The following is a 26,213-nucleotide window of genomic DNA, read 5'->3' as shown; positions in this document are numbered from 1 at the left end:
TCTATACCTATTAAATACTGGCTTTAGAAAGAAATATGTTCTTGCCCAGTAAAGTACAGAAGAAAGAACACAGACACACAAAGACACAAAGAGGATTTCAGATTTGATTTCAAATGGCAAATAAGAATGGTTCTATGCATAGCCATGGAGGAAATTTGATATTATTTTAATCAATATATCCTGTGATGATGTTTATAATCATAAGCAACAAAAGAGAAGAGCTACTTAATACTATTCTAGAAGCAGTAAACTGATATGAGAAAAAAATAAAATTAACGTTAAAATATTTTAAACAAAGCGTAATAAATATAATATGTATCATGATAAATATATTAATAAAAATATAGTATCACAGATATATCAAACTCAGATAATCTCTGTGTGGTATAATTATAGGCTCATTGAAATCCAGTTTCTGAGCAAAGTATTCTCCTTCTCAAAGTTTTTCTCAGAGCAACTTTAACATCATTGTTCCTCAAGCTGTAGATTAAAGGGTTCATCATGGGGACCACGATTGTATAAAAAACAGAATAGAATTTTCCCTCATCCACAGACACAGCAGATGTAGGTTTGAGGTACATGAACGCGCCTGATCCAAAGAACAGACAAACAGCAAGCATATGGGAACTGCAGGTGCTGAAGGCTTTAGATCTGCTCTCTGTGGATCTTATCTTGAGGATGCTGAAGAGGATGAAGCCATAAGAGCTAAAGATGATGACTGTGGGCACAATGATGTCTTTTCCTGCTACAATAAACAGTGCCATCTCATTAACGTAGGTGCTGGTACAGGACAGCTGCATCAAAGGCAGAAGATCACAAAAATAGTGGTTGATGGTGTTCCCATCACAAAACGTCAGGCTAAGGATGCATCCAGTGTAGATCATGGCACCAGAAAGTCCCATGAAATAAGAAGCAAGAATTAGATAGCAACATACCTTAGGAGACAAGGCAACATTATACATGAGTGGATTGCAAATAGCCACATAGCGATCATAGGCCATTGAGGTCAGTATGTAACATTCAGAAATGACAAAAAAACAGAAGAAGTATAGCTGGGTCATACATCCCATGTAAGAGATAACATTCTTTTCTTGTATAAAGTTTACCAGCATTTTGGGTGTAATCACAGAAGAGTAGCAGAGATCAACGCAAGACAAGTTAAACAAGAAAAAGTACATGGGTGTGTGGAGGTGAGAATTTTGCACAATTAGGATGATCAATGTCAAATTCCCCAATGCAGTTATCATGTATGTTACCAGAAAGACTAGGAACAATAGTATTTTGAGGTCTGGTTGGTCTGTTATCCCCAAGAGAATGAATTCAGTTACCAAAGAACCATTTTCAAAAGCCTTCTTCTCACAGAAAATCTGTGGGGTGAAAAAAAAACATGTGAAATTTCAGAAAAAGGAGAATTAAAACACTCACCTTGTTCTTCAAATGGCTAGGGTTTATTTGAATGTTAAAAAACAAAAAGCTTCAAATTCCTGAGCCTGCCTTTCATGGTACCATGGTACAGAACAGCAATGCCTCACCAGTTAGCATGACACAGTTAAGTTAAACACAGTATAGAACATCACCACTATAGCACAGAGCTTTGCCCAGTGACCTAAGATGCTAATCTGGCCACTTGAAAATTCAAAGGCAAAGGGCAAATTGGAGAGTCAAGAACCTAGTTGTCCTTCTCTCTTCTAATTCTTTCTTTATTGCTTCTGTCTGCTCTTGATACAGGGAAATGTTTTAGCAAGCTAGTGGTGATCTGTATCCATGCTGGTCTCCAGGATACTTAGAATCATGAGCAAAAGAAGCAGACTCTGTGATTGGCTGTGACATAGCCAGTTCAGGAAAATTCATAGACCGTAGTCAATGCAGAAATATCTATGTCGATTAAATAGTGGCTTTAGAGAGAAATTTGTTCTTGTCCGGTAAAGGATAGAAGATAAGAACACAGACAGACAAAGACACAAAGAGAATTTCAGATTTGAGTTCCATTGGCAAATAAAGATGAGCAAAAGAAGCCTCACCCAAAAGAAGCAGACTCTGTGAGTGGTCATGGTATAGCCAGTTCAGGAAAATGCGTAGATCTAGAGAAGTGGGCTTCTCCCATGGCAACGCAGTATCTTGAGGAAGACACTGGAGCTTATATTTGTAGTGACTCTGACCATTCTCTGTTTCTATAGCCAGGACATTTTAATGTGAATTTATCTTGAACCTTAAAATTGCTCATGATAGATAGAAAAGTATACATTAGAGATTTTTGTGCTCATTTTGACGCAAAGCCCACTATGAAAAACTAAGCTAAACTAAAACAGAAAGAAGCATAAGAAGAAGTTATTGCATCACATGTGAGTCTCTGGGTCGTCTCCCCTATGTGAAGTCAAATAAAACGTACATTCACATAAACGAACAGAAAAAATGTTGGTTGCTAGAGCTAGTGGGAGAGAAAGTGGCCCAAGGGGAAGAAAGTTCAATTTTGCAAAATAAAAAGTGGTTAGAAACCTACTATTCAACATATTGACATTAGTTAATGGTGAGTTGATACCAGAATTCACCTTAAATTATCTTCTCAGCCAGCTGTGGTGGCGCACGCCTTTAATCCCAGCACTCAGGGGGCAGAGGCAGGTGGATATCTGTGAGTTTGAGGCCAGCCTGGTCTACAAAGAGAGTTCTAGGACATCCGGGACTGTTACACAGAAAAGCCATATCTTGAAAAACAACAACAAAAATTATCTTCTCATTATAGGTACACGTATGCAAACACGCACATGCATATCAACATGGAGAAGGGGCACACGTGAATCAGCTTCCATGCTGGGTCATTTAACAAAGCAGGTACGGCCAGAACAATTATTATACATCATAGCCCCTTTTACATATACATTTATATCTCGGTAAATGTGTTCAATAAAATTTATGCTTTCAGTACGAACAGATTTTAAAACTTACCCTCTCTAAGAGAAAAATCTTATTGACATTTTTCTCATTGGTATTTGTTTCTATTATTCTGGAAAGACAATATCAGACTTTGAAGCCCTGGATCCTCTTACTCTAAAATGATTCTCCATAAAATTACTTTCTTATATTCTCTAAACATCTTCTTTGAATCACCATTTATGTTTCATAATCATAGTCATAATTCACTAAAGAAAAATTAGGAAAAATAATTCATTTTATCATGACTGCCTCTAAAAATTAGACACCAGACATCTCATATGAGGTTGAGTGCATAATGAACATAATAAACAAGATAGAATCTTTCTTCGCTTCTTCTCGGGAAACATATTGCAGATATAAAGGGACAATGAGGAGATGGCATTTAAATGCTTACACAGGACGGGACCATACTTCCTTGGAGACTCAATATTTCATTCAGGTATAGCCTTCTCTTTGGGGATTATACATCTTCCATGCTTGAGCCAATATTGAACTCCCATCTTTCAGCTACCTTCTCTTCAGGGAAAACTATTGTTTTGGTTATTTCTCAGTTTGTTGCCATGTCTTTAAGAATGATTTTCCACAGAGTTTATTCCCAGGCTTTCTTAAAAGTAGATACAATATTTACAACATAGGTCATAGCAAATTTCAGTTATTCTTAACAGGTATTTTTTTGCAAATGTGATTTAATTTGTTTTGCTTGTTTCTTTTTTGTTTGGTTTTTTTTTTCTAGCTCTCTGGATGTTTGCATATAGGTTAGGCAAGTTCAGAACCACTGAGCTGCTTTCTCTTGCCCTCTAATATAATTAACTTTTAAAAATTTTTTATTTTATTAATTTATTCATATTACATCTCAATGGTTATCCCATCCTTTGTATCCTCCCATTCCTCCCTCCCTCCCATTTTCCCCTTACTCTCTGCCCCTATGACTGTGACTAAGGGGGACTTCCTCCCCCTGTTTATGCACCACCACACCGGATAATTAACTTTTAGATGTAGAGAATAAGACACATGCTGATAACATCTCACACCTAGGATAGTGTTAATGAAGGGGGTAATGAGGATAAGCCTCTGGAGGACTGGAAAGCTCAGGACAGCAAAGTTTACTTCAGAAGTGACTCCTGTGGGCCTTCAGGATCCAGGACACTTCCCTTCTTTGATATCTGATGCTGCGGAACTGGCTTGCAGATGGAATCTTCCATTGTAATCCCTTTCACTGTGTAAAATCATCAATCCTCTGTGTCATGTGCCCACAGCCCTTCAGCTCTTCTGATTAAAACAAAAATTCTGCTTCCTGATATATGTGTCTCATTATTTTATTTCCAATATGCCTCACTAAGTCCTGATCTAACAGTCAGTCTATCTTTATATTTTGATACCTTTGTTCTCAGTGCGCGTATGCTCAGATACTTGAACCTCACATTATCTAAATATATTTTAAGGGTTGCATATGACTGTCCTGACCTCTCAATATTTTGGCAGATTTTAAATTTTTAAAAGCCCATCAAGTAAAGTGACCCAATATTGTATTACTAACCACCAAGAGGTCAAGGCCAGAAGATTGTGAGTGTCTGGTCAGCAAGACCAGCCTAGCCACTCACAGGATAGCCTGGGCTAACATTGAGACCATAGTACAGGAACATCAATACAGTAAAAACAAAAATAAAAGTGAAAAAGTATTGAGTCACATGATATTAACATGCCAAATTAAAACTTGACAAAAATATTTTTCTGGCAAAGAATATAGTTCATAAATATTTTGTACTTTCTGACTCATATAGGATACTGTTGTTATGCAGTGAAGTATGTGTGTGTGCTTACGATTTAAGAGGTAACTAATTATGGAGTCAAGTGTAAATAAGTAAGGCCTAGAAATTAAGATTTGGGTCTCATCAAATACAATTTTATCATGTGGAAGCAGTTTTATACAATGTTCCTGGTAACAGAACAAAATTATCAAAGCATTTTTTTAAAAATCTACTGGTAGAAACATTAATGTAGTTATAAAAGCAAACAGAAGAATCTAAACTATAGGTCTCACATGCTAAAAGATAGTGGTGTTTTAGCTCTTCTATTGGTAAAGAATAGAGTGTGGTTAATACATTCCAGGGGCTTTTAGGTCTGGGTATTAGGTCTGATACAAAGGTGGGCAAGTGATGGATCTTTGGTCCCAATGATGTGTAAATATGCTATCAGATTAGCAACATTCCAAACTTTCCATACTTAGAGAAGTTTTTAGCAGTTGACCGGCTATTTGGGCAGTTTCTTTGTGGGAGTTCTCCTTTTCTTCATCAGTCTTGAAGCTGTTTCTGGCTGTCTAACCACTTTACAATTTCAAATCAGGTCTGTAGCTCATGTACCCATAGCCTGTCTAGCTGGAGAAATCAAGTATTTGTGTATGCTGCAAACTTCCTAATATGAGAGAGGGAGAGGGATTACAGTATAGAATATGAATGAAAAATCAGAACTGCAGAAGAGACTGAAGTGTGCTCTTGTGAGTAAGTGATGTAGATAACTTCTTACTGGCTTAGATTAGGACTGTGTGGCTCCCAGGCACTCTTGTTATAATTTCTTGTACAAACACCAAAGTCCAATGGCCAGAATAATTATTTTTAAACATACATCATTGTTGTGAAATGCAATTCAATTCCAGGAAGGAAACTGTGTTTATTGGGCATTTGATATTCCTTTGTAGAGAATTCTCTGTTTAGCTCTATATCTGGTTTTAAATTGGGTTATTTGGTTTGGAGAATATATATATATATATCCTTCTGTCAGATGTAGGGTTGGTAAAGTTCTTTTCCCAGTCTGTTGGCTGTCTTGTTATTCTGTGGACAGTGTCTTTTAACCTTACAGAAGCTTTCCAGTTTCATGGGGTTCCATTTATTACTTGTTGATGTTAGGGCCTGGGCTATTGGTGTTCTCTTCAGGAAGTTGTCCCCTGTGCCAATGACATCGAGGCTCATGCCCAACAAATTTAGTGTGTCTAGTTATGATGAGGTCTTTACTCCAACTTGGACTTTAGTTTTGTGCAGAGTGATTAAATACAGATCTATTTACATTGTTCTATATGTAGACATCTAATTAGATCAGTGCCAATTTTAAAGATGCTGTCTTTTTCCCCTATATGTTTTTTGTTTGTTTGGTTTTTTTTTTTTTTTTTTTTTTTTTTTTTTGCCTTCTTTATGAAAGATCAAGTGTCTATAGGTATATGGGCTCATTTCTGGGTTTTGATTTGATTCCATTGATCAACCTGTCTGTTTCTATGCCAGTACCAAGCACTTTTTATTACTGCTCCTCTATAGTAGTTTGAGATCAGGGATGGCGATAACTCCAGAAGATCTTTTATAGTACAGGATTATCTTAGCTATTTGGGTTTTTTGTTTTTGTTTTTTCCATATGAAGTTGAGAATTGTTTTTTCAAAGCCTGAAAAAAATTGTGCTGGCATTTTGATGGCAACTGCATTAAATCTATACATTGCTTTGGGTAAGGTGGCCATTTTTACTTTTTTTTTCTACATTGGCATTTTTTATTTTTATCTTTTGGACTGAGCAGAATGCTGATTTTTTTTTAATTCCATGGTGATTTATGTCATTCAAAACTGTGCCATGTTAATGCTACTAATCCATGAGCATGGGAGATCTTTCCATCTTCTCATAACTTCTTCAATTTCTTTCTTCAGAGATTTGAAGTTTCATTTTCTTTTTTCAAACAAGTCATTCGCTTGCGTGGTTAAAGTTACACCAAGATATTTTATGGTTTGATGGCTACTGTAAAGGGTGTTGTTTCCCTAATTTCCCATTTGTCTTTTTATACATGAAAGCTGCTGATTATTATTATATTCTTAGTTGACATTGTATCCAGTTACATTGCTGAAGGTGTATATTAGCTGTAGGAGTTCTTTGGTTTAATTTTGGGGATCACTTATGTACACTATGATATCATCTGCAAATATTTATACTTTGACTTCTTCCTTTTCATTTTGTATCCGCTTGATCTCCTTTTGCTTTCCTCAGATTTTTGGAAATGGTTTCGGATCAGTGAGGGTCTGTCAGGGATTTGGGGTGGGCTCGTCTTAGCTATATGATCCTGTAAGCCCAAGTGGGCTCCTTAGGAGTCCAGGGCCCCTCATCTCTAGAAGGAAAGTCCTGGAGTTGGTTGCTTCACCTCTGGTTTTCTTGTTCCAAGGTTAATGACGTCCCACTGGCCAGCCACTGTGTTTAGTCAATGTGCTCAGAGACTGTGTTCACTGAGTCAGGAGCCCTGGGTAGGCTGACCCAACCTGAAGGTTCCACTCTTCCATGGGAAGGGCCAAGGTTGGGGCTACAAGCTATGGTACCTTGAAAGTTTCTGCCGCGTCGGTGATAGCGGGCACCTGAAGTAAGATCTACATGTCCTCATCCCAGAAGATAACCCCTTCAGTGGAGGGTCTGGGGTCTGGCCTCAAGCTGCACTGTCTGCAAGGTCTCTATTTAGTGAGATGTGGGGACGCAGGCATGGAGCTGTGCTGCCCAGTTACTGGGTGGCTTGAAGCTGAGGCAGGACCAGCAGGAGCACCAGACTTTTTCCAGGATTTAGCTGGGTAACCTGTGATTTTTCTACACTGTGGGCTCTTGGGTTTTGGGGTTATACTGCAGGCCTGTCAGTTGCTCTGCTTTCTCTGCTGTCCTACTGTTCAGTAACTATGCGTACTCAACACTGTCATCTTGTATCTCTCTAACCTTTCATTTTTTCAAAAATGCTATTTAACACCATGTTCATTAGCAAAACATACTTCGTAGATGCCTAGCCAAGACTTACTGGCCACTCTGGCCATGGACTTCTAAGCAGGGATACACATACGGTACAATGTAGTATTTCCTCCTGTTGAGTGAACCTCAAACAAATAATAGTTACTGCTAAAAGACTCATGCTGCTATTGGGCTAATGAGCACATTGTGCCAGGGAGGAAGATATTGTAGCTCCCAAGGTTCACAGATGGGTAAGAGACTGTTGATCACTTTTTTCTCCAGTACCCTGCCTGGCATAAGCAGACATCACAAAAGCTATCCAAATAGGGAACAGCTACCAGCTCAGTTCCTGCTTAAATTCTCAGTGTCCTGTGATTAAAGTGCATAGTTCCTTCAGAAACAGGCTTTCACTATCTAGTCTTAATGGACAGCCAAGACCGGCAGTAATGCCCTTTATTATATATCTAAACCCAAGTCATAAGGAGATATCACACAACTAAGAATGATAAGTAAGAATTCTCTGGGAGTAGTGTTGTTAACTCCTGCATGGTGTCTTACTTAAAGTTTCTATTGGGGTGATAGAATATCATGACCAAAGACCACTTGAGAATGGAAGGGTTATTTCTGCTTGCATCTTTACAGTAGAGTCTATTGTCAAATTGAGTCAGGATATGAACTCCAGCATAAGCCTGGAAGTAGGAACAGAAGCAGAGGCAATGTAGGAACATTGCTTACTGGCTTACTACCCAAAACTCACTCATCCTATTTTTCACACAACTCAAGAGTACCCCTGTAGTGGATAGGTCCTTTTGGCACCAATTGTCAATCACAAAAATGCTTTACAGCCCAATTTTATGGAGTCATTTCCTCAACTGAGCTTTCTTTTTCCTTGATGACCATGAACTATATCAAAGTCACATAAAATCTAGCCAGCATAAAGGTTGTCTCTAATAAAACTCTTAAAATTATATTATTGAATGTGTCTTTCTGTTTATTATACAAAGCAACAATAAAACTGCGAATATTTGAGAGTAATACCAATAATGTAGTCATTAAAGTGCCTTTGGCTACATTAATGCTTATCTTTTATAGTTTTCAAGAGTAGAGAGTGGAGTATGACTTTCACACGAACTCTGGTGCCTCATATTTGACCATGTCCCCTGGAGGGGGAGACCTGGTGGCACTCAGAGGAAGGACAGCAGGTTACCAAGAAGAGACGTGATACCCTATGAACATATACAGGGGGAGGAAATCCCCCTCAGGAACAGTCATAGGGGAGGGGAATAAGGGGAAAATGGGAGGGATGGAAGAATGGGAGGATACAAGGGATGGCATAACCATTGAGATGTAACGAGAATAAATTAATAAAAAATTAAAATAAAATAAATTATCTTAATGACAGATATTAATCTACACATTAATCAGAAGAATTATGTCTTCATTTATGTACATTGAATGCACCAGTCAAAATGAATGGTAACTTATTGTACTACTTTCCTGCACCTCAGGAGAAGTAAGGTGCTGCAGCTATAATGACCAACGAAATTAAGGTTCTTCCAAAACTAGAAGTATATCTAAAAGTGATCTTGCTATCTCACTTCTGGGCATACAGCCCAGATGATTTTTAATTGTGTTGTATGAAAGAACTCTTAGTTTTATTGTGTTATATAAAAGAACATATTGTTCTATAAAAACCAAATGATTTTCCACTATTTTTAAGGTGCTATTAAACATACATCAAAGACATACTCTGAAACTCATGGTTACATGAGATCATAGAATAATGATATACTGTCTGAAAATTTTTCTAGGAAAAACAGGCCAGCAAGTGTAAATGAAACTACCTTAAAACCTTTAAATTCTACTTACAAAATCTCATTACTTCCTAGCCAGCTTTTATATTTCCATAATAAATTATGAATAATTTATAGGAAATTTATGCCTCACTATTAGAAGTTGTTGATGCCTTCTAATCAATTAATAGTCCTTTCAAATTTTGCTTTCCTGCTTCCTCATCATCCTCACTGATGGATGATGGAGCCTTTATCACTAGCAGAAAGTAGAACTGATGCTCACAATGAAGACTCTTATCAATGAACTCTACCATCTGATGACTTTGAGCACACGTCAAAATTGTATTTATTCATGGACAGGACAGCAGAGATACCTCTCAAAGTCTGTGCATCAGTATGTCTTCAGTGGGATTATCAAGCTTTTATTTCTAAATGGCACAAAGCTTGTGCCGTTAATGCGGATCTTGTTTAGGAGACCCTCTCCCTGTACCCTGATAGACACCACAGACAGTTGGAACAGTGTAGCACTATGAGTGTAAACACGGTGCAATCCCCCTCCAGCTCATTTGAAAATATGGTTCAAAGAGTATTTTATCTATTACTGCTCATTTCACAGGCTACGTGTTTATTCTTAAACTGGTTTTGTTATAACCTCCACCAATAATCAACCCTTGGAGTGAGTAATGTAAAAATAAATAAATGTTTATGACAATGGAGGGGATCTGACATCCTTCACATGTTACAGAAACTTTGTTTAGCAATCCAGAATTACAGCTGAAAAAGATAGACATAGTTTCTATGAGTATTACCAGTTCTACTCCCAAGTATATAGTAAGTGGAATTGAAAACATACATCCACGCCACAAACTTAGTTCTAATAAATATTTGTATTTGTTAGAGCATTGTTCATAAGTAACTACATACGTCTTCTATACTTTTAATAAGATATTTTCATATACTTTATTTTCATTTGTCATTCCCAATGCCTCCCAGATCATCATCAGCTCTTTATCCATTCAACTTTATGTTCTTTCTCAAAACAAAACAAAACAAAACAAAACATATCAATAAAATAAAGAATGCCAAACAAACCAAAACAAATGAAACAAAAAGCCTACCAAAACAAATAACAACTGAGATTTATCTTGTGACATATATATATATATATATATATATATATATATATATATATATATATATATTACTGAATGGATAAACAAAATGGGCTATATCCTTTCTTCAGAATATTATTTAGCTGTAAAAAAGATTGAAGCACAGACTCATTCTAAGTTTGGATAAAGCTCACAAATTTATATACTAAGGGAAAGAATACAATCAAAAAGGACAGTACATCATATAATTTTATTTTATGAAATATCTAGATCAGGGGAATTCAAAGAAGTAAAGAGATTAAGTGCTCCATGTAAGATAGAGAGATAAAAGACATGAATAGATGAATATAGTGAAATGAAAGAGAAAGACTTGGGTTGTCATGCTACTATTCCAAATTGTTATCCTGTGTCCCTCATAGAATGATCAACTGAACGTGCAAATGAACTTCTCCCATGAGCAAACATGAGAATCCTCCAGGGTGCCTTACTGCTGCCACTGCTGCCACTACCAGGCCATAACCTGTTCCAGCCACCTCACTGACCACAGATAATTATCATCAGAACAAAAATGCTCTGAGAATCAGAGTGAGGGGATTAAGAAACAGAACATCTGGGTGGCTTGAAAGCAAGCATGGGCATCGGATAAGTGTAGAGTGGTGAGGTGAGCCCAAGTCAACCACAGAGGGAAAATGGCTGTGGCACATACAAGGCAACTTGAGAAATCCAGGACATATTGTGACTGCACAGTTACTAGCTGAGCAGTACTGTCATATGCCATCAGTTCCTGGGCCACAGAAGCCTGGGTGGTCTAATGCGTATTTCCTATTCACTGGGGAGAAAGTTTTAACTTGCCTGGAAGCAGGAGCTATTGGTCAGGGAATTCTGGCATGAAGTGGTCTCCACTTATGGAAATCCTTCTCCTCAAGAAGGGGAAAACTGACCTAAGAGAGAGGTCCTCCCTCCACTTAAGGAGGACGGTACCAATGACCAGGCATGTAGAATACATACCAGCCTAGTGATGAGGAAATACTGACATAATACCTTCTATCTCATATTTCCAATTTTATCACTTTGAAATTTTACTTAGATTTTTTTCTGTATTTGTCAATAAAACTACTTATAAATTTGTACTCTAATTAGTAAGTTACTGGGTTTTGACTTTTATCTCAGCATAAATGACCTTTTTGACTATCCTTCTATACTAAAGTATTCTTTTCTCCAGGTTTGAACCAACAATAGTCTCTCTACTTGCTTCTCATCACCCCAGCCCATGTACTTCCATTCTCGTCTGTATGCAAGCCGTGCTTTCCTTTTCTCCATTATTCCTCACTTCACAGCCTCACGCTCTCACTCATATCTTAGCTTGAAACCATCCCTAGCTCCATCTCCTCCTATCAAAGTCCCAAGCCCCCTTATCTGATTTTGACCCAGCACACAAGTGATATGTACAAGTGTCTCCTGCTTCATCTCCACTCCATGATTTGGGAGACGCATTTCAAGATGTTAGCCATTTCCTCTCCCATACTAACTAGCAGCAGAAAACAATTGCTACTGAAGATAATGCTGTAAGGAGGATCCCACAAAGCATAACAAAAGATACAAAAAGGGGAAATTATAAAATGGGATACACATCCATCCCATTATCCTCACAAAGCACAACAAAAACAAACCACAAAGAGTAGAAGCCAAGAATCCACATTGTTGGAGGGAGGTCCACCTTCAGCCACACTAAAGAGGAGGTGGAATAATTAGTCCCTTAATGAGATATTAGGCTTGTCCTTCCCAGATTCTAACTCCTAGTGCAGTAGCTTCCTGTTGGATAGCCATACAGATACACAAGTCAGTCAATTTCTCTGTACAAAAAGGGGTATGAGGAAAAAAAGAAACAAATACGGAAAGGAAGAGAGAAATGCTTTTTGAATTAGTATTATATTGAGGATTAATCCACTCCAAATTCCAAAATTGAAATATTATCCCATATTTTGTTTTGGTGAAATGATATTTTTAAAATGCAGTATATTGAGTTCATATTTAAAAATGCTAGACTTGAAATTAAGCCCCATAGATTCCTCTGGAGTTATTAAATGAGCTCTTTTACATTCTGGGCTACACATCACATCAACTCTAGAACCTTGTTTACCCAACATATATATGCATATTTATCATCAAAATATGATGGTATGTTCTTACAATATAAATATGACTATTGTGATAAAAGAAGATATTGGCTTGTATTCAATCAATGAGGAAAGACCAAATCAGAAAACAGTCACTCAAAAGACATATAATTTAAGAGCATTGTCCAAGAGGATGCTGACTAAACATTGTTGTTTTTTAATCACTGGCAGACCTTTTTAATTCCCCCAAAGGAAACCAAAACCAAAACCAAAACCAAAACCAAAACAAACAAAAAAAAAAAAGACAATGAAAAACAACCACAAAAAATAAGCCTTTAATTAGTAAGTATTAAAAGTCATTTAATTAATAACTATTAATAACTATTAAATTTTGAAAGTACACATGACAACTGTGTGGAAACAAAGTAAACTTATCCCAAAAATATGGAAAGAAAGATATAAATTATCTCATTTTGATGAGAAACTAAAATAACAAATTAGGAACCACACTTAGAAGATCTTGGATTTGTCATGATTATCATAAAGATAGTAAGTTTCTCACCAAAACTTTCTCCTGCTCAAAGTTTTTCTCATGGCCACTTTCACATCTTTATTCCTCAAGCTGTAGATTAAAGGGTTCATCATAGGGACCACAATGGTATAGAAGACAGAAGATATTTTTCCCTCATTTAAAGATCCAACTGAAGTTGGTTTTAGGTACATAAATGCACATGAGCCATAGAACAAGGAAACAGCTGTTATGTGGGCACTGCATGTGTTGAAGGCTTTAGACTTGCCTGCAGTAGACTTTATCTGAAGGATACTAGACAAGATGAATCCGTAAGAGATAAAAATGACTATACTGGGCAAAGTGATATCTTTTCCCCCTACAATGAAAATCTCTATCTCATTGACATATGTGCGGGTGCAGAAGAGCTGCATCAAAGGCAGAAGATCACAGAAGTAGTGGTTGATGGTGTTCCTGTCACAGAAGGTCAGTCTCAGGATGCAGGCAGTGTGGATCACGGCATCAGAAAATCCCATCAAATAAGAACCAAGCAGAAGATAGGAACAGACTTTACGGGACATGGCAACATTATACATGAGTGGATTGCAGATAGCTACATAGCGGTCATAGGCCATCGCTGTCAGGACATAACATTCGGAGATAACAAAAAAACAGAAGAAGTAGAGCTGAGTCATACATCCTGAAAAACTAATAATATTCTTTTTTAGTACAAAGTTCATTATCATTTTGGGTGCTATAACAGAAGAATAACAGAGGTCTATGAAAGACAAGTTAAAGAGGAAAAAGTACATGGGAGTGTGAAGGTGAGAGTTCAGCACAGTTAGCAAAATCAAAGTCAAATTTCCCAAGGCAGTTATCATATACATTACTAGAAAAACCAAGAACAAAGGTATTTGGAGGTCAGGGTTGTCTGTTAAGCCCAAGAGAATGAATTCTGTTACCAAAGAGCTATTTGCCAGAACCATTCTTCTCTAGGAGAATCTGTGGAGATAGAAGAGAAACAGTGAAAGCAAATAATTTGCAACTGTATGTTTGTTCTCTTGTACATGTGAGCTTGCCGGCTTGCTGGACTCCATGAAAGACAAAGTCAAGAGATGTTAACCAAAGAATAAAATGATTCAGTTACAAAATATGATTAAATTCTGGAGACCTAATATTCAGCATGTTAATAATACATAACCGTGCTTTGCCATATACATGAGTCTCAACAGATTATATCTTACAATTGTTTACTCACTTTATGCATGCTATACTCACCCCAGACACATAAAATCCACTCTATGTGGGAGAAGCATGTGTGAGATAGCTTTACTTGCAAATCTCACAATTAATAACTTGTTCAAAGCAAATTGTAAATATTATATAATTTGCTTCAGATTTCAGGGACGTCTCAAGAAAAAAAAATCTTACATAGAAGTTAGACATTAGCATAGATTCAAAACATATATACAAATAACATATAGACAGAGCAGATAGTATACACACACACACACACACACACACTATATATATATATATATATATATATATATATATATATATTCGCCATAAACTTGAACGAATGCATAAGAGGTTGAATTAGTGTTGAAGTGGAGATAAAAGGTGAAAATATAATTATATAATAATCTATAAAAACTGAAAGAGATACTTAGGAAAAGTAAAAGGGCTGTCTCTTTTTATTACCTGCCCTTGCTATTCCAAAGGATAATATCAAGCTACAAGACACAGTGTTTCATGCACTCCATTACTCTGGAGCACAATATGAATTTCTCATATTTCTGAAAGGCTTCTTAAAGTATAATGTGAATTCTTAATGCTCTGATGCACTGGATCAAAAATAACCTGCTTTTTTCCTGTTCACTTTTGCCACTGGATGGGACACAAGAAAATTTATTTATTTCTATACTCCACTTGCCTGTGAACCCACAGTAAAATCTTCTTCAGTCTCTCCCTAGAGCACAGATATCACTTATAAAAAGAAATGAGGTGGTTTCTTTTACATTCTAGACCATAATATATCTTCATGAACTTGAGCACTAAGGTATGACTGTCTCTTCAGGGATTAGTACCTCATCTGACCTTATGCCAATACTGAACTCCCATCTCACATTGACCTAATCTCTTAAGAGAAATCTTTTATTTTTATTACTTGCTTTGTTTGTGAGTCTTTAACAGTAATATTCCACAGAGTTCCATTCAAACTTCCTTTGTACTTCATTCAAACTTTTCTAAAATGTGGAAAAATATTTAATGTATCATCTCTTGTCAGATAGCCCCAAACCACTGTTTAGTAATTGTGTTTTTTATTGCGTTTATTTTCAATGAACTGGATAAATCTCAAGAAGTCACCACTGCTCCTGAATAAGTATTCTGTCCTGATGAGCACTCCAAACCTCCAAAATCACTTTCCTCTGCTTCACCCTCTCATAGCTACTGCTACTACTACTACTATGATAAAATTAAAAAAAAAATGACCAAGGAAATTTAGAAAGAAAGCATTTTATTGGCGGCTTTTTACAGTTTCAGAGCACTAAGAAGTCTATGAACAACATGACATAGAGCATTTGGCAGGCAGGCATGGAACCAGAGCGGAAGCTGAGAGATCACATCTGATCATCTGCACAAATTGTCTACAAACCTTGGCCTCTTTATGGGTTTTTGAAAACACAAAGCCCACCCTTTGTAACACATCTCCTCCAATAAAACCACAGATACTCCATCAGGAATATACTCTCTAATTCTTCCCACTAAAGCTACAAGTGGAGACCAAGTCTGTGGGAGTCATTCCTGTTCAAAGTACTACACATGCCAACTAAATAATTATGATAAATAATGACATTTTCTTACCAATTACACTGCTCAGACTTTAAATATAACAATATATTAATGAGGCCAAAGATTTTGCACTAATCATAATAAGAATAATGGCTATGCACTTAGACAAATCACTAAACATCTCTGCTTCTCATATGCATTTGTGTAAAATATAATGGTTAAGATATGTATTTTATCTGATCATTTTTGTAATTCAGTAAAAAAGATTTAAAACATTTTAAGAATGTCCAGATTAATATACCATTAGTGGAAACCATCCAAAGTTGAATAGTTATGTAAGTTAAAAGCAAAAATGGATTATTTCTGTCAGAGATACTACTGATTTCAGGAAATTTTGCATATGAGGAAGATTATAGGTGTACATCTTCCTTTTCCAAAACCATCAAGTATCAGAGGTGAGGACTGCTCTGGAACTAGTTTTTCATGTGAGGTTCATTTATAGACATATTTGAAAACTTTCCTGTTTTGTATAAGGACACTGCCTGGTGTGCTGATTACCTATCTTCTCAGTTTGATTTATCTTTGTTCCCAAAGCATGTATGATTAAAAATTTCAGGTTTTAAGTTATCTTGTCATTGATAAGGGTGGTCTGCTTGTAAAAGTATCAATGTTTCATCAATACCTCAGTTTACTCAGTTCAACTTATTTAAATCATGCCTACTCCTCTGTGGTCACACATACCTCTAGTCCCAGGAATAGGAAGTCTGAAGTAGAAACATTGCAAATTGAAATTTATTTTTTATAATGCAATCAGTTTCAGCAAAAACCTGAAATACTTATCAAGATTCTAGTTCTAAAACTATATAAACAGACGCCTGGACTAATTAAATAAAACTTGAATCTAGATGTGCATTCAGCCAGTAAATGGCCAGGTTTGCTTTTATTTACAGGCAGGAAGCAAATATTTAACATTTTGTGAAACATAAAGAACCTGTTATCTTAGACAATAGGTGAATTATTGTGACTATTTTCCTATAATTTTTTGTTCATTCTCACAAGTTAAGCATACAGCTCACTGCTAAAAGTCTTAAGTATCCGTAACAATGTTCTGGGCTTATTGGATAGCACTAAACTAAAAGTGTCAATGGTCAGTAAAAGGCTTCAGGCACTAATTGCTAATGCTGATCTGAAACTAAAATGAAGCTGATTATCTCTTCATTTACGGTGGTGTATAAGCATGACAATATACTTTGTAAATCTAACATTTTAATGCATCAGAGCACTTAAAACCACAATCACTTTACATATAATATATCAAATGATTATTTGGAAAGTAAGTTTCATTTTTAAGTTTCTCCTTTATTTTTATTTTTATTTTTAATATTTCAGGTGAGATTTTTAAAAAGATTTATTTTTTTATTTTGTATATAGTGCTCTGCCTGCATGTATGCCTGCAGGCCACAGGAGGGCATCAGATCACCTTCTAGATGGTTGTGAGCAACCATGTGGTTGCTGGGAATTGAACTCGTGACCCCTGGAAGAGCAGTCAGTGCTCTTAACTGCTGAGCCATTTCTCCAGTCCCTCTCCTTTATTTTATATTACACAGTTCAATTCTTTAATGACTAATTGTTTTTGCATATTTGAATAATTTACATTATTATGGCATTAAATATTTCCTTCAAGCAGTGTATATAATAGCCTTGCAACCTTTAGTCTTTCTGCACTCTTTGTGGTTTTTGCCAAAACATTAATATAATATTTATGTATGTGTAAGAATATAACAAAATATAAGTTCAAATTATTAAGATGTTATTTCTTAGAGATGGAGAGATGGCTCACAATTATTTGTAATGGGATATGATGCCCTCTTCTGGGTGTATGTGAAAACAAATTACACACACACACACACACACACACACATACATACACACATGGAAATTATGTCTTAAGAACTTTATTTAGTTTAATGTGATTTTTCACCATTGTTGAGAGCACAAATACATTGCATACTGACTAAGTCAAGATTGGTACATAAAATTGAATTGTAAGAAAATTAAATTGTCACTCAACTATATAACTTAGCTGTGATATCCTTGGAGTAAAAAAAATCTTTGTGTAATCTTTGACTCACATTCCTTTCCTGATACTTGTTTAATAGTTGACCTAGAGAAAGCTAAAGAAGCACTCTACACTTAGCTCCAGCAAAGCTCTCTATGGGCTCCAGAACAGCCACAACAGATTTTGGCCCACAAGCAGATTTGACCCACAAAAGGTGAAAACAAGACCAGCCTCCCTTCAGTGTGTGTTGAATAATTACGTTACCCTGTACTTGAACAGTGGTATCATGTCAATTTTTCCTACCCAGAAAAAAAAAATCTCAAAGGCAAAGTATGAACGTGCTGGGGACTATTGGGCAGTCAGGTTCCAGCAGAGGAGATAAGGATCAGGCAGAGGGAAGTAATGGATGAATGAATCAGAGACTGTGGCAGGGAGAATCTTTTATCGCAGAACAACTAACAACTGGGATGTTTCATTATCTATACAGATCACACAAAAGAGGCAAACTCATGATTTCAAAAGAAATAGAGATCATGCCATTTTGTCCTTGAACAAATGTTTCAAGTGCAGAGAGAATAGGTATTATCAGTCTCAAATCACTTTAGACTAAGGATTTATGACATAGGACATTTCAGGAAAGTGAAACATTAAACAGATAGAAAAATACCTGAGTCAGTCTAGGTGAGTTGCCAAGCCTTGAACGATGCTTAGTTATGAAAATACAACTTTTGAGTTAGCCAGTGCAAAAAATTCTAAAGCTCTCACAGGCTGCCAGCTGACTGGTTCTATTCACTTGTTTTCTCTTTGTGTTTTAGTTAAAAGACCTCACTGTAACTTAATGTCAGCCAGTCCTTTATAATTGGCAAGTTCTTATATTTTTATGTTAATTTTATATCATATATTATCAAATATTATTTTAGGCAAACTAAGTTTGTTACTAAGGTTTTATATTCTGGGGCAATGACAAGGAATCCTATAATCTCATCTGTTACCAGATTTACAGTTTATGAATTTGCTGAAGGGCAGGTATGCCAAGAGAATTCTGAGCCTATCCAACGTTTTGTGCTTTTCACAGTATCCAAGGCAAGAAAGACTCCTAAGTAGGGCCAGATAAAGTTACTTCTATGAGAGCAGAAATAATTTTCTAGAGAAAAGACATAAATGAAGCACAATGTAAAAGTCTCTCACCAGTGCACTACAGATAGATCAGAAACCCAGGATGAACGACAGCAGGATGACAAAACCAGCACTTGGCTCAGCTTTGCTGGACTGTGTCAAACATCTGTGCTGGCTTCATGGCTCTTGACATTTTTCACTAGTCAAAGCTGCACCGTACTCTGGTGCCTCACATTTGACCATGTCCCCTGGAGGGGGAGACCTGGTGGCACTCAGAGGAAGGACAGCAGGTTACCAAGAAGAGACTTGATACCCTATGAGCATATACAGGGGGAGGTAATCCCCCTCAGGAACAGTCATAGGGGAGGGGAATAAGGGGAAAATGGGAGGGAGGGAAGAATGGGAGGATACAAGGAATGGGATAACCATTGAGATGTAACAAGAATAAATTAATAAAAAATGTATTTAAAAAGCTGCACCATGAGCACAGGAAAGCTGTAAAGAAGGTTTGAACTATTCAGAAAACAAGAAGAAAAACAAACAAACAAAAAAACACACTACAAAATATCAAGGAAACAATCAATGCTTTGGAAATATTAACAACAATGTCAAACTTTCTGCCAAATGAACCAAAGATTCAAACAACCAAAGTCATTCTCCACAGTAGAGTGGAGAGTGGGATATTACTTTCTCACATACTCTGGTGCCTCACCTTTGACCATGTCCCTTGGAGGGGCAGACCTGGTGGCACTCAGAGGAAGGACAGCAGGTTACCAAGAAGAGACTTGATACCCTATGAGCATATACAGGGGGAGGTAATCCCCCTCAGTCACAGTCATAGGGGAGGGGAATAAGGGGAAAAGAGGAGGGAGGGAAGAATGGGAGGATACAAGGGATGGGATAACCATTGAGATGTAGCAAGAATAAATTAATAAAGGAAAAGAAAAACAAAGTTCTTTGTGGCATCCAATTGCAATATTGATGAAGGTGTTCTTCACAGCTGGAACAGTTTTTCAGGTATTTTAAGTATGGGACTATATTAACTTCACCCGACAATAAAAAACACTTAAATTGTTCTCCTATTTTTTTTCTACTCTTTCTTTCTCTTGCTTTACTTGTCAGACAGAAAATAAAAACTCAGTAAACAAGTTAGTTTGCCTAAAATAACTTTTGATAATATTTATGATATAATGATAATATATGATATAAAATTGATATAAAAGGAATATAAGAATACGCCAACCATAAGGGACTGGCTCACATTAAGTTATAGTGAATGAAGCCTTTTTATTACTATTAATTTATTCTTGTTACATCTCAATGGTTATCCCATCCCTTGTATCCTCCCCTTCTTCCCTCCCTCCCATTTTCCCCTTATTCCCCTCCTCTATGACTGTTCCTGAGGGGGACCTCCTCCCCCTGTATATGCTCATAGGGTATCAAGTCTCTTCTTGGTAGCCTGTTATCCTTCCTCTGAATGCCACCAGGTCTCCCCCTCCAGGGGACATGGTCAAATGTGAGGCACCAGAGTATATGAGAAAGTCATATCCCACTCTCCACTCAAGTGTGGAGACTGTTCTGACCATTGGCTAGAGCTGGGTAGGGGTTTAAAGTTTACCGCCTGTATTATTTTTGGCTGGTGCCTTAGTTTGAGCAGGACCCCTGGGCCCAAATCTGCCTAGAAACCTACAAGTGAATGAAGTCTTTTAACCAAAAAGCAAAGAGAAAACAAATGCACAGAATAAGACAGTCTCCAGCCTGGGAGAACTGTTAAACTATCGGGTTAGATTAAACAAGTAGAACCAAACAACTTAACAAAAATTGAAGATAAATAGGCAAAACACTAAGGATATAGCATTTACATAACACTCCTGATTGTGTCATGTTTATTCTTGCTATAGGTAGCTTATTGTATATATGTGGAAAATATAAATGTACATGTGAAAAAAATTTTAAAAATTGATAAGCAAAAAATTGAAGATAAAAAGGACTATTATCTCAACTAAGAGTGGAAACCAGAAAAATCAGTAAAGGACAGTTTTGGGAAATTTGTATTCCAAACTATTATAAAAATGAGTTTCTTATTGAATGTGATGATATTAACAAGTCATCATATTCTATAAGCAAGTCTCTGAAGCAATTAATTACCTATCATATGTAATGACTGATGTAGTGATAAAAGTCTCCCATCAAAGAAGACCGTAGGGCAATATGGCCTCATGGCAGGATTTTACTATACATTTAAGGAAGTATTGATATCAATATTTCTTAAAACTATTTCATAATTAGACTCAAATCATGTCTAGGATTAATCCTAGGAATATATATCAAATATATCAAAAGCAGATAAAACACCACCCAAGGTAAAAACACGGACTAATTAGTGCACACATATTTAAAGCCAAATTTTCAGCACCATATTAAAAATGTCCCATAGCATAATAAAGTTGACTTATCTAACACTGGATCTACAACCACAGTCAAAATTAAAATGCAACAATAAAAGAATGAGGCGAACCTCATATGATGATTTCAGAAGATACAGAAATATTTTGGCAATGTTACAAATTCCTTGTAATAAAATAGATTAATAACAGAAAAAGATAGGCATCACAGATCAAAATGATAATGGCTGTGCATGACAAAGACAGTGGAGCACTAAATACAAAAAAGTTGAAAATATTCCCACTTGAAAATAAAAAGAGGAAACCAGATGTCCACTTCCAGCTTTCATTGAATATAGTAACTAAAATATGTCCTGAAAAGTAAGGCAATAGAAAGAAATAAGAGCTAAACAAATAGGAGAATAAGAAAAGTATTTTTATTAGCAGATTATATAATCTCATACTTCGAAGACCTAAGAAACTCTCGCAGCTCTGGTAAACACTTTCATCAAAGTTGCAGTTAAATGCCCCTGTAAAATTCAGGGGATTTTTATAAAATTTGATGAATACACATTTCAGGTTTGATTATTACTTCGAATACAGTAGAGAATCAAGAATTAATATGTGAAGCAATAATACTTCACTTAATGCTTGCGTAGATGAAGTATAATTTACTTGCTTGTTTTTAACTTTCTGAAACTAAGTTCTAACAATAACCTCTGAGTTCTTGCCATGATTTTACGTATTATTTCTTCTCATTTTACTTATGTCAGCTCTATGTAGTTTTTACTTATTTTTCCTAGTAATTTTACCTCAGCATGATGTTTTATGTCTTTAGTTGATACTATTAATTTACTCTCTTTTCTAACTGCTAATGCATACATATTTTGTATCACATATACTCAACATATACAGTGCTAACCTTCATGTTCAAGGTTAAATAGATTTGTGAATTTCCTCTGGGAAAAAAAAAGCCCCAGTAATAATCCCACTATAAAATAGATCAAGAAATCAATTGTATTTGAATATTCTCTAAAAGAGGAAATGTAGAGGATTTAAGCAAAAAGGTACAAATTATCTATATTCAAAATTGCAAGACATCAAAAAGTCAATAATTTAGATACAAGAAGATGAAAATAAATCACATGTAATAGATTAACAAATGTTAAATATAATGAAATTTCCTTATTATCAAAAACATCTATAGGTTCAGTACAATAGACATCAAAATTAAAGTGTCATTCTTCAAAGAACTAAGAAATTGAACATTTCACCACAAATCACAGAACTTGAAAATGAAAACAATTCAGGAAAAAAAAGAGCAATGTCAGTGGTGTTATAATAACTGATACCATACCATGCTATGAAAACACCTCATGAGATAACACAGGGCTATCACAAGGACATACAAACAATTAAATGGAATAGAATATGGGGCATACAAATCTCAGAGGTACAGACATCTTATTCAAGACAACAGTATCATAAAAACATGTCAGAGCAATGACACAGTCTTTAAACTACTGCTGAAGTCAGCCATGGTGGCATATGCCTGAAAACTCCTCCCTTGGGAGTTTGAGATGAGAGGATCAGGAGTTCACCTTACACTTGGCTACCTGGGCTGAAACAATCTATGATACATAAGATTTTATCTTCAGATTTGGAAAACATAAAAACACAACAAACACAACAACAACAAACAACTAAACCCACTGAGGCTGGATCTCCACAGGTTAATGAAGGGAAGCATATGCTTTTTATTCTATATGAAAATTAATATGAACTGCATAAAAGATCTTAGTTAAACACTGGAAAGTTTGAAAATAATGGACAAAGATGAAGGAAACACCCAAGACAGATGCAGAGCAAATAAATTTCTGAGTAGGTATTTTTAAAAATAATTTATAATAAAGCTTACTTTTTGAAGTCTGATGTGTGTGTGTAATTAAATTTTTCTATAGATGTTTCTATTTTAGTTGTCTTTTGTATAATGGTATGAATTTATTCCCAGCTATCTACATTTATTACTTAATTAATTTATTCAGATTACATCTCATTTACATTTCTTGAGGTTATAATATAATTACATTAGTTCGCCTTTACTTTTTCCCACTCTAAACCCTTCCAAATACTGCTGTTTGATTTTTTTCACAATTCACAGGCTCTTATTTCATTAATAGAGAATTATTAGAGACTAACATCATTTCTTTAGTGATTAGGTCATTAATGCAAAAACAAACAAAAAAAACAAACAAGAGAAACATGAAAAAATAGAAGTATGCTTTTACCAGACCATGCTTCAACAAGAGATCAGCAACTGGAATCTGGAATGTATAAAGAAGTAAAACATATTAATCACCAAAAGAGAAAATATCATTAAATGTGCAGAAGAACTGGATACTTATCAAAATAGTAAGTGAAAGAGCTAACACACACACACACACACACACACACACACACACACACACACATGCACACACACTTCAACATCTTTACTCATCAAAATAGAAATCCAAATTAGATTGCTTTACCATCTCATCTTACTCACAATGGGTAAAATTAAGAAAAGTGAATAATAAGCAATAGCAAACCTGTGATAAAATAAGACATCTATAATGCAACAGAAAATGTAACTGTGGAAATTGGTAGGGAGATTACTCAATAAATAAAACAGTACTACTAGTAGTTGTTAGATACCTGAAGATCAGATTTAGCATACAGTTTAGCTAAAGATACACTCATGATTATTGCATTACAATACACAATATCTAATTCTGGAATTGGCATATAAATCCATCAACTGAATTTCAACTATAGTTTGTCATTTTAACTCCTGGAGTTGTTCTCAATATTCTACCAGAATAAAAATGGGTCCATAGTTTTAATCATTTTTCAACTGGCTGTTAGTTTAAACTATTTAAGAATAAAATAATTCTACCAAAATTTTGGGAAAGGAGAAAGGAAGCATAATCTCTAAAACTCTAATATATAGAACAATATAAAGATATTTTGTTCTAACACTCCTCATAAAATATACTGGCTAATATTTATGAAATGAATATAACACAACCAACTGACATAAGAAGGTCTAATAGATATTATTTACATCTGCAGTGTGGGTTGTATTTAGTAGCCAGGTAATAAAAATAACTAGATCATGAAGTTCTGGCATTTCCAAAGAAGTACTGATGCCCAAGTAAAAATTAAAAGACAACTTGATTCACACTTCATAACATTGACAAATGAGAACCATCTGGCCACATGATACGTGACCAATACAGTGCTCCTTTGTATAAACATTGGCTGATCATTGGATATTTTTATGATAAATCCTATAATAACAACAAAAAATATTTAATAAATTGCTGTTACTTTAATTAAAATGATGAAAGAAGATTTTGCCAATAACATAAAATCAATGGAAATTTATAACAAAAACATCTGGAAAAGCAATAATATCCTAATATCCTAACAATGGTAAGATGTTTTTAAAAATACATAAAAAGGTAGTTTTGATTAATCCACTGATATTCCCATGATCATAACTATAGAATATATCTATTTTTTTATGAAAACCTTCTTTTGCTAAATGTTTTTCTCAGAGCAACTTTAACATCTTTGTTTCTAAAGCTATAGATTATGGGGTTCATCATGGGAACCACAATGGTGTAAAAGACAGAAGAGACTTTCCCCTGGTCCATAGAGTCAGCTGAGGAGGGCTGAAGATACATGAACGCACACGAACCAAAAAATAAAGAGATAGCAAGGATGTGGGAACTGCAGGTGCTAAAGGCTTTGGACATTCCTGCAATGGATCTCATTTGAAGGATGTTAGAGATGATGAAGCCATAGGAGGTAAAGATGATGACACTGGGCACAATGATGTCTTTCCCACCTACAATAAGAATCTCTATTTCGTTGGCATAAGTGTTGGTACAGGAAAGCTGCAACAAAGGAAAAAGATCACAGAAATAATGGTTTATGGTGTTCCTGTCACAGAAGATCAGTCTCAGGATGCATCCAGTGTGGATCATGGCACCAGAAAATCCCATTAAGTATGAACCAAGCATAAGATAGGAGCACACCTTGGGGGACATAGTAATGTTATACAAGAGTGGATTGCATATGGCCACATAACGATCGTAGGCCATTGATGTCAGAACACAACACTCACAAATGGCAAAAAAACAAAAGAAATACAGTTGGGTCATACATCCTATGTAGGAGATAACATTCTTCCTGACTATGAAGCTCATCAGCATTTTAGGTGTAATTACAGAGGAATAACAGAGGTCAATGAAGGACAAGTTTAAAAGGAAAAAGTACATGGGTGTATGAAGGTGAGAATTCAGAACAATTAAAATGATCAAAGCTAAATTTCCCAGTGCTGTTGTTGTATATATTAGGAAAAAGAGAAAAAACAGCGGTAACTGGAGATCAGGATCATTTGTTAACCCCAGGAGAATGAATTCAGTCACCAAAGAACCATTTTCCAGACCCATTCTTCTTTAAGATAATCTGTGAATATAGAAAATAATTGTGACATCATAAGGCCTCAGGAAATTGCTAACATCGTTTCTATCACATATGTGTAGGGCATGATGAAAGTGCTTATAAATATATCTGAGTTCATGGAAATTGTCATTCACCCTATAATGATATAGAG

General features: G+C 35.7%; 1 protein-coding gene across 1 annotated transcript; it reads right to left on the bottom strand.

The window, feature by feature from the left end:
* Nucleotides 1-347: 347 nt before the first annotated feature.
* LOC311598424 (uncharacterized protein) lies at nt 348-26,049 on the bottom strand (the record flags this gene model as incomplete). The annotated part of the gene is made up of 4 exons (XM_084783472.1): nt 348-1,367; nt 12,238-12,295; nt 13,247-13,900; nt 25,748-26,049. The coding sequence occupies 4 exons, from the start codon at nt 26,047-26,049 to the stop codon at nt 399-401; spliced, it is 1,983 nt and encodes a 660-aa protein (XP_084639598.1). The 3' UTR covers nt 348-398.
* Nucleotides 26,050-26,213: the final 164 nt, after the last annotated feature.

Source organism: Acomys minous (assembly GCF_964271855.1).
Source record: "Acomys minous genome assembly, chromosome: 5".
Taxonomy (NCBI): domain Eukaryota; kingdom Metazoa; phylum Chordata; class Mammalia; order Rodentia; family Muridae; genus Acomys; species Acomys minous.
This window is presented reverse-complemented; position numbering and strand designations above follow the sequence as displayed.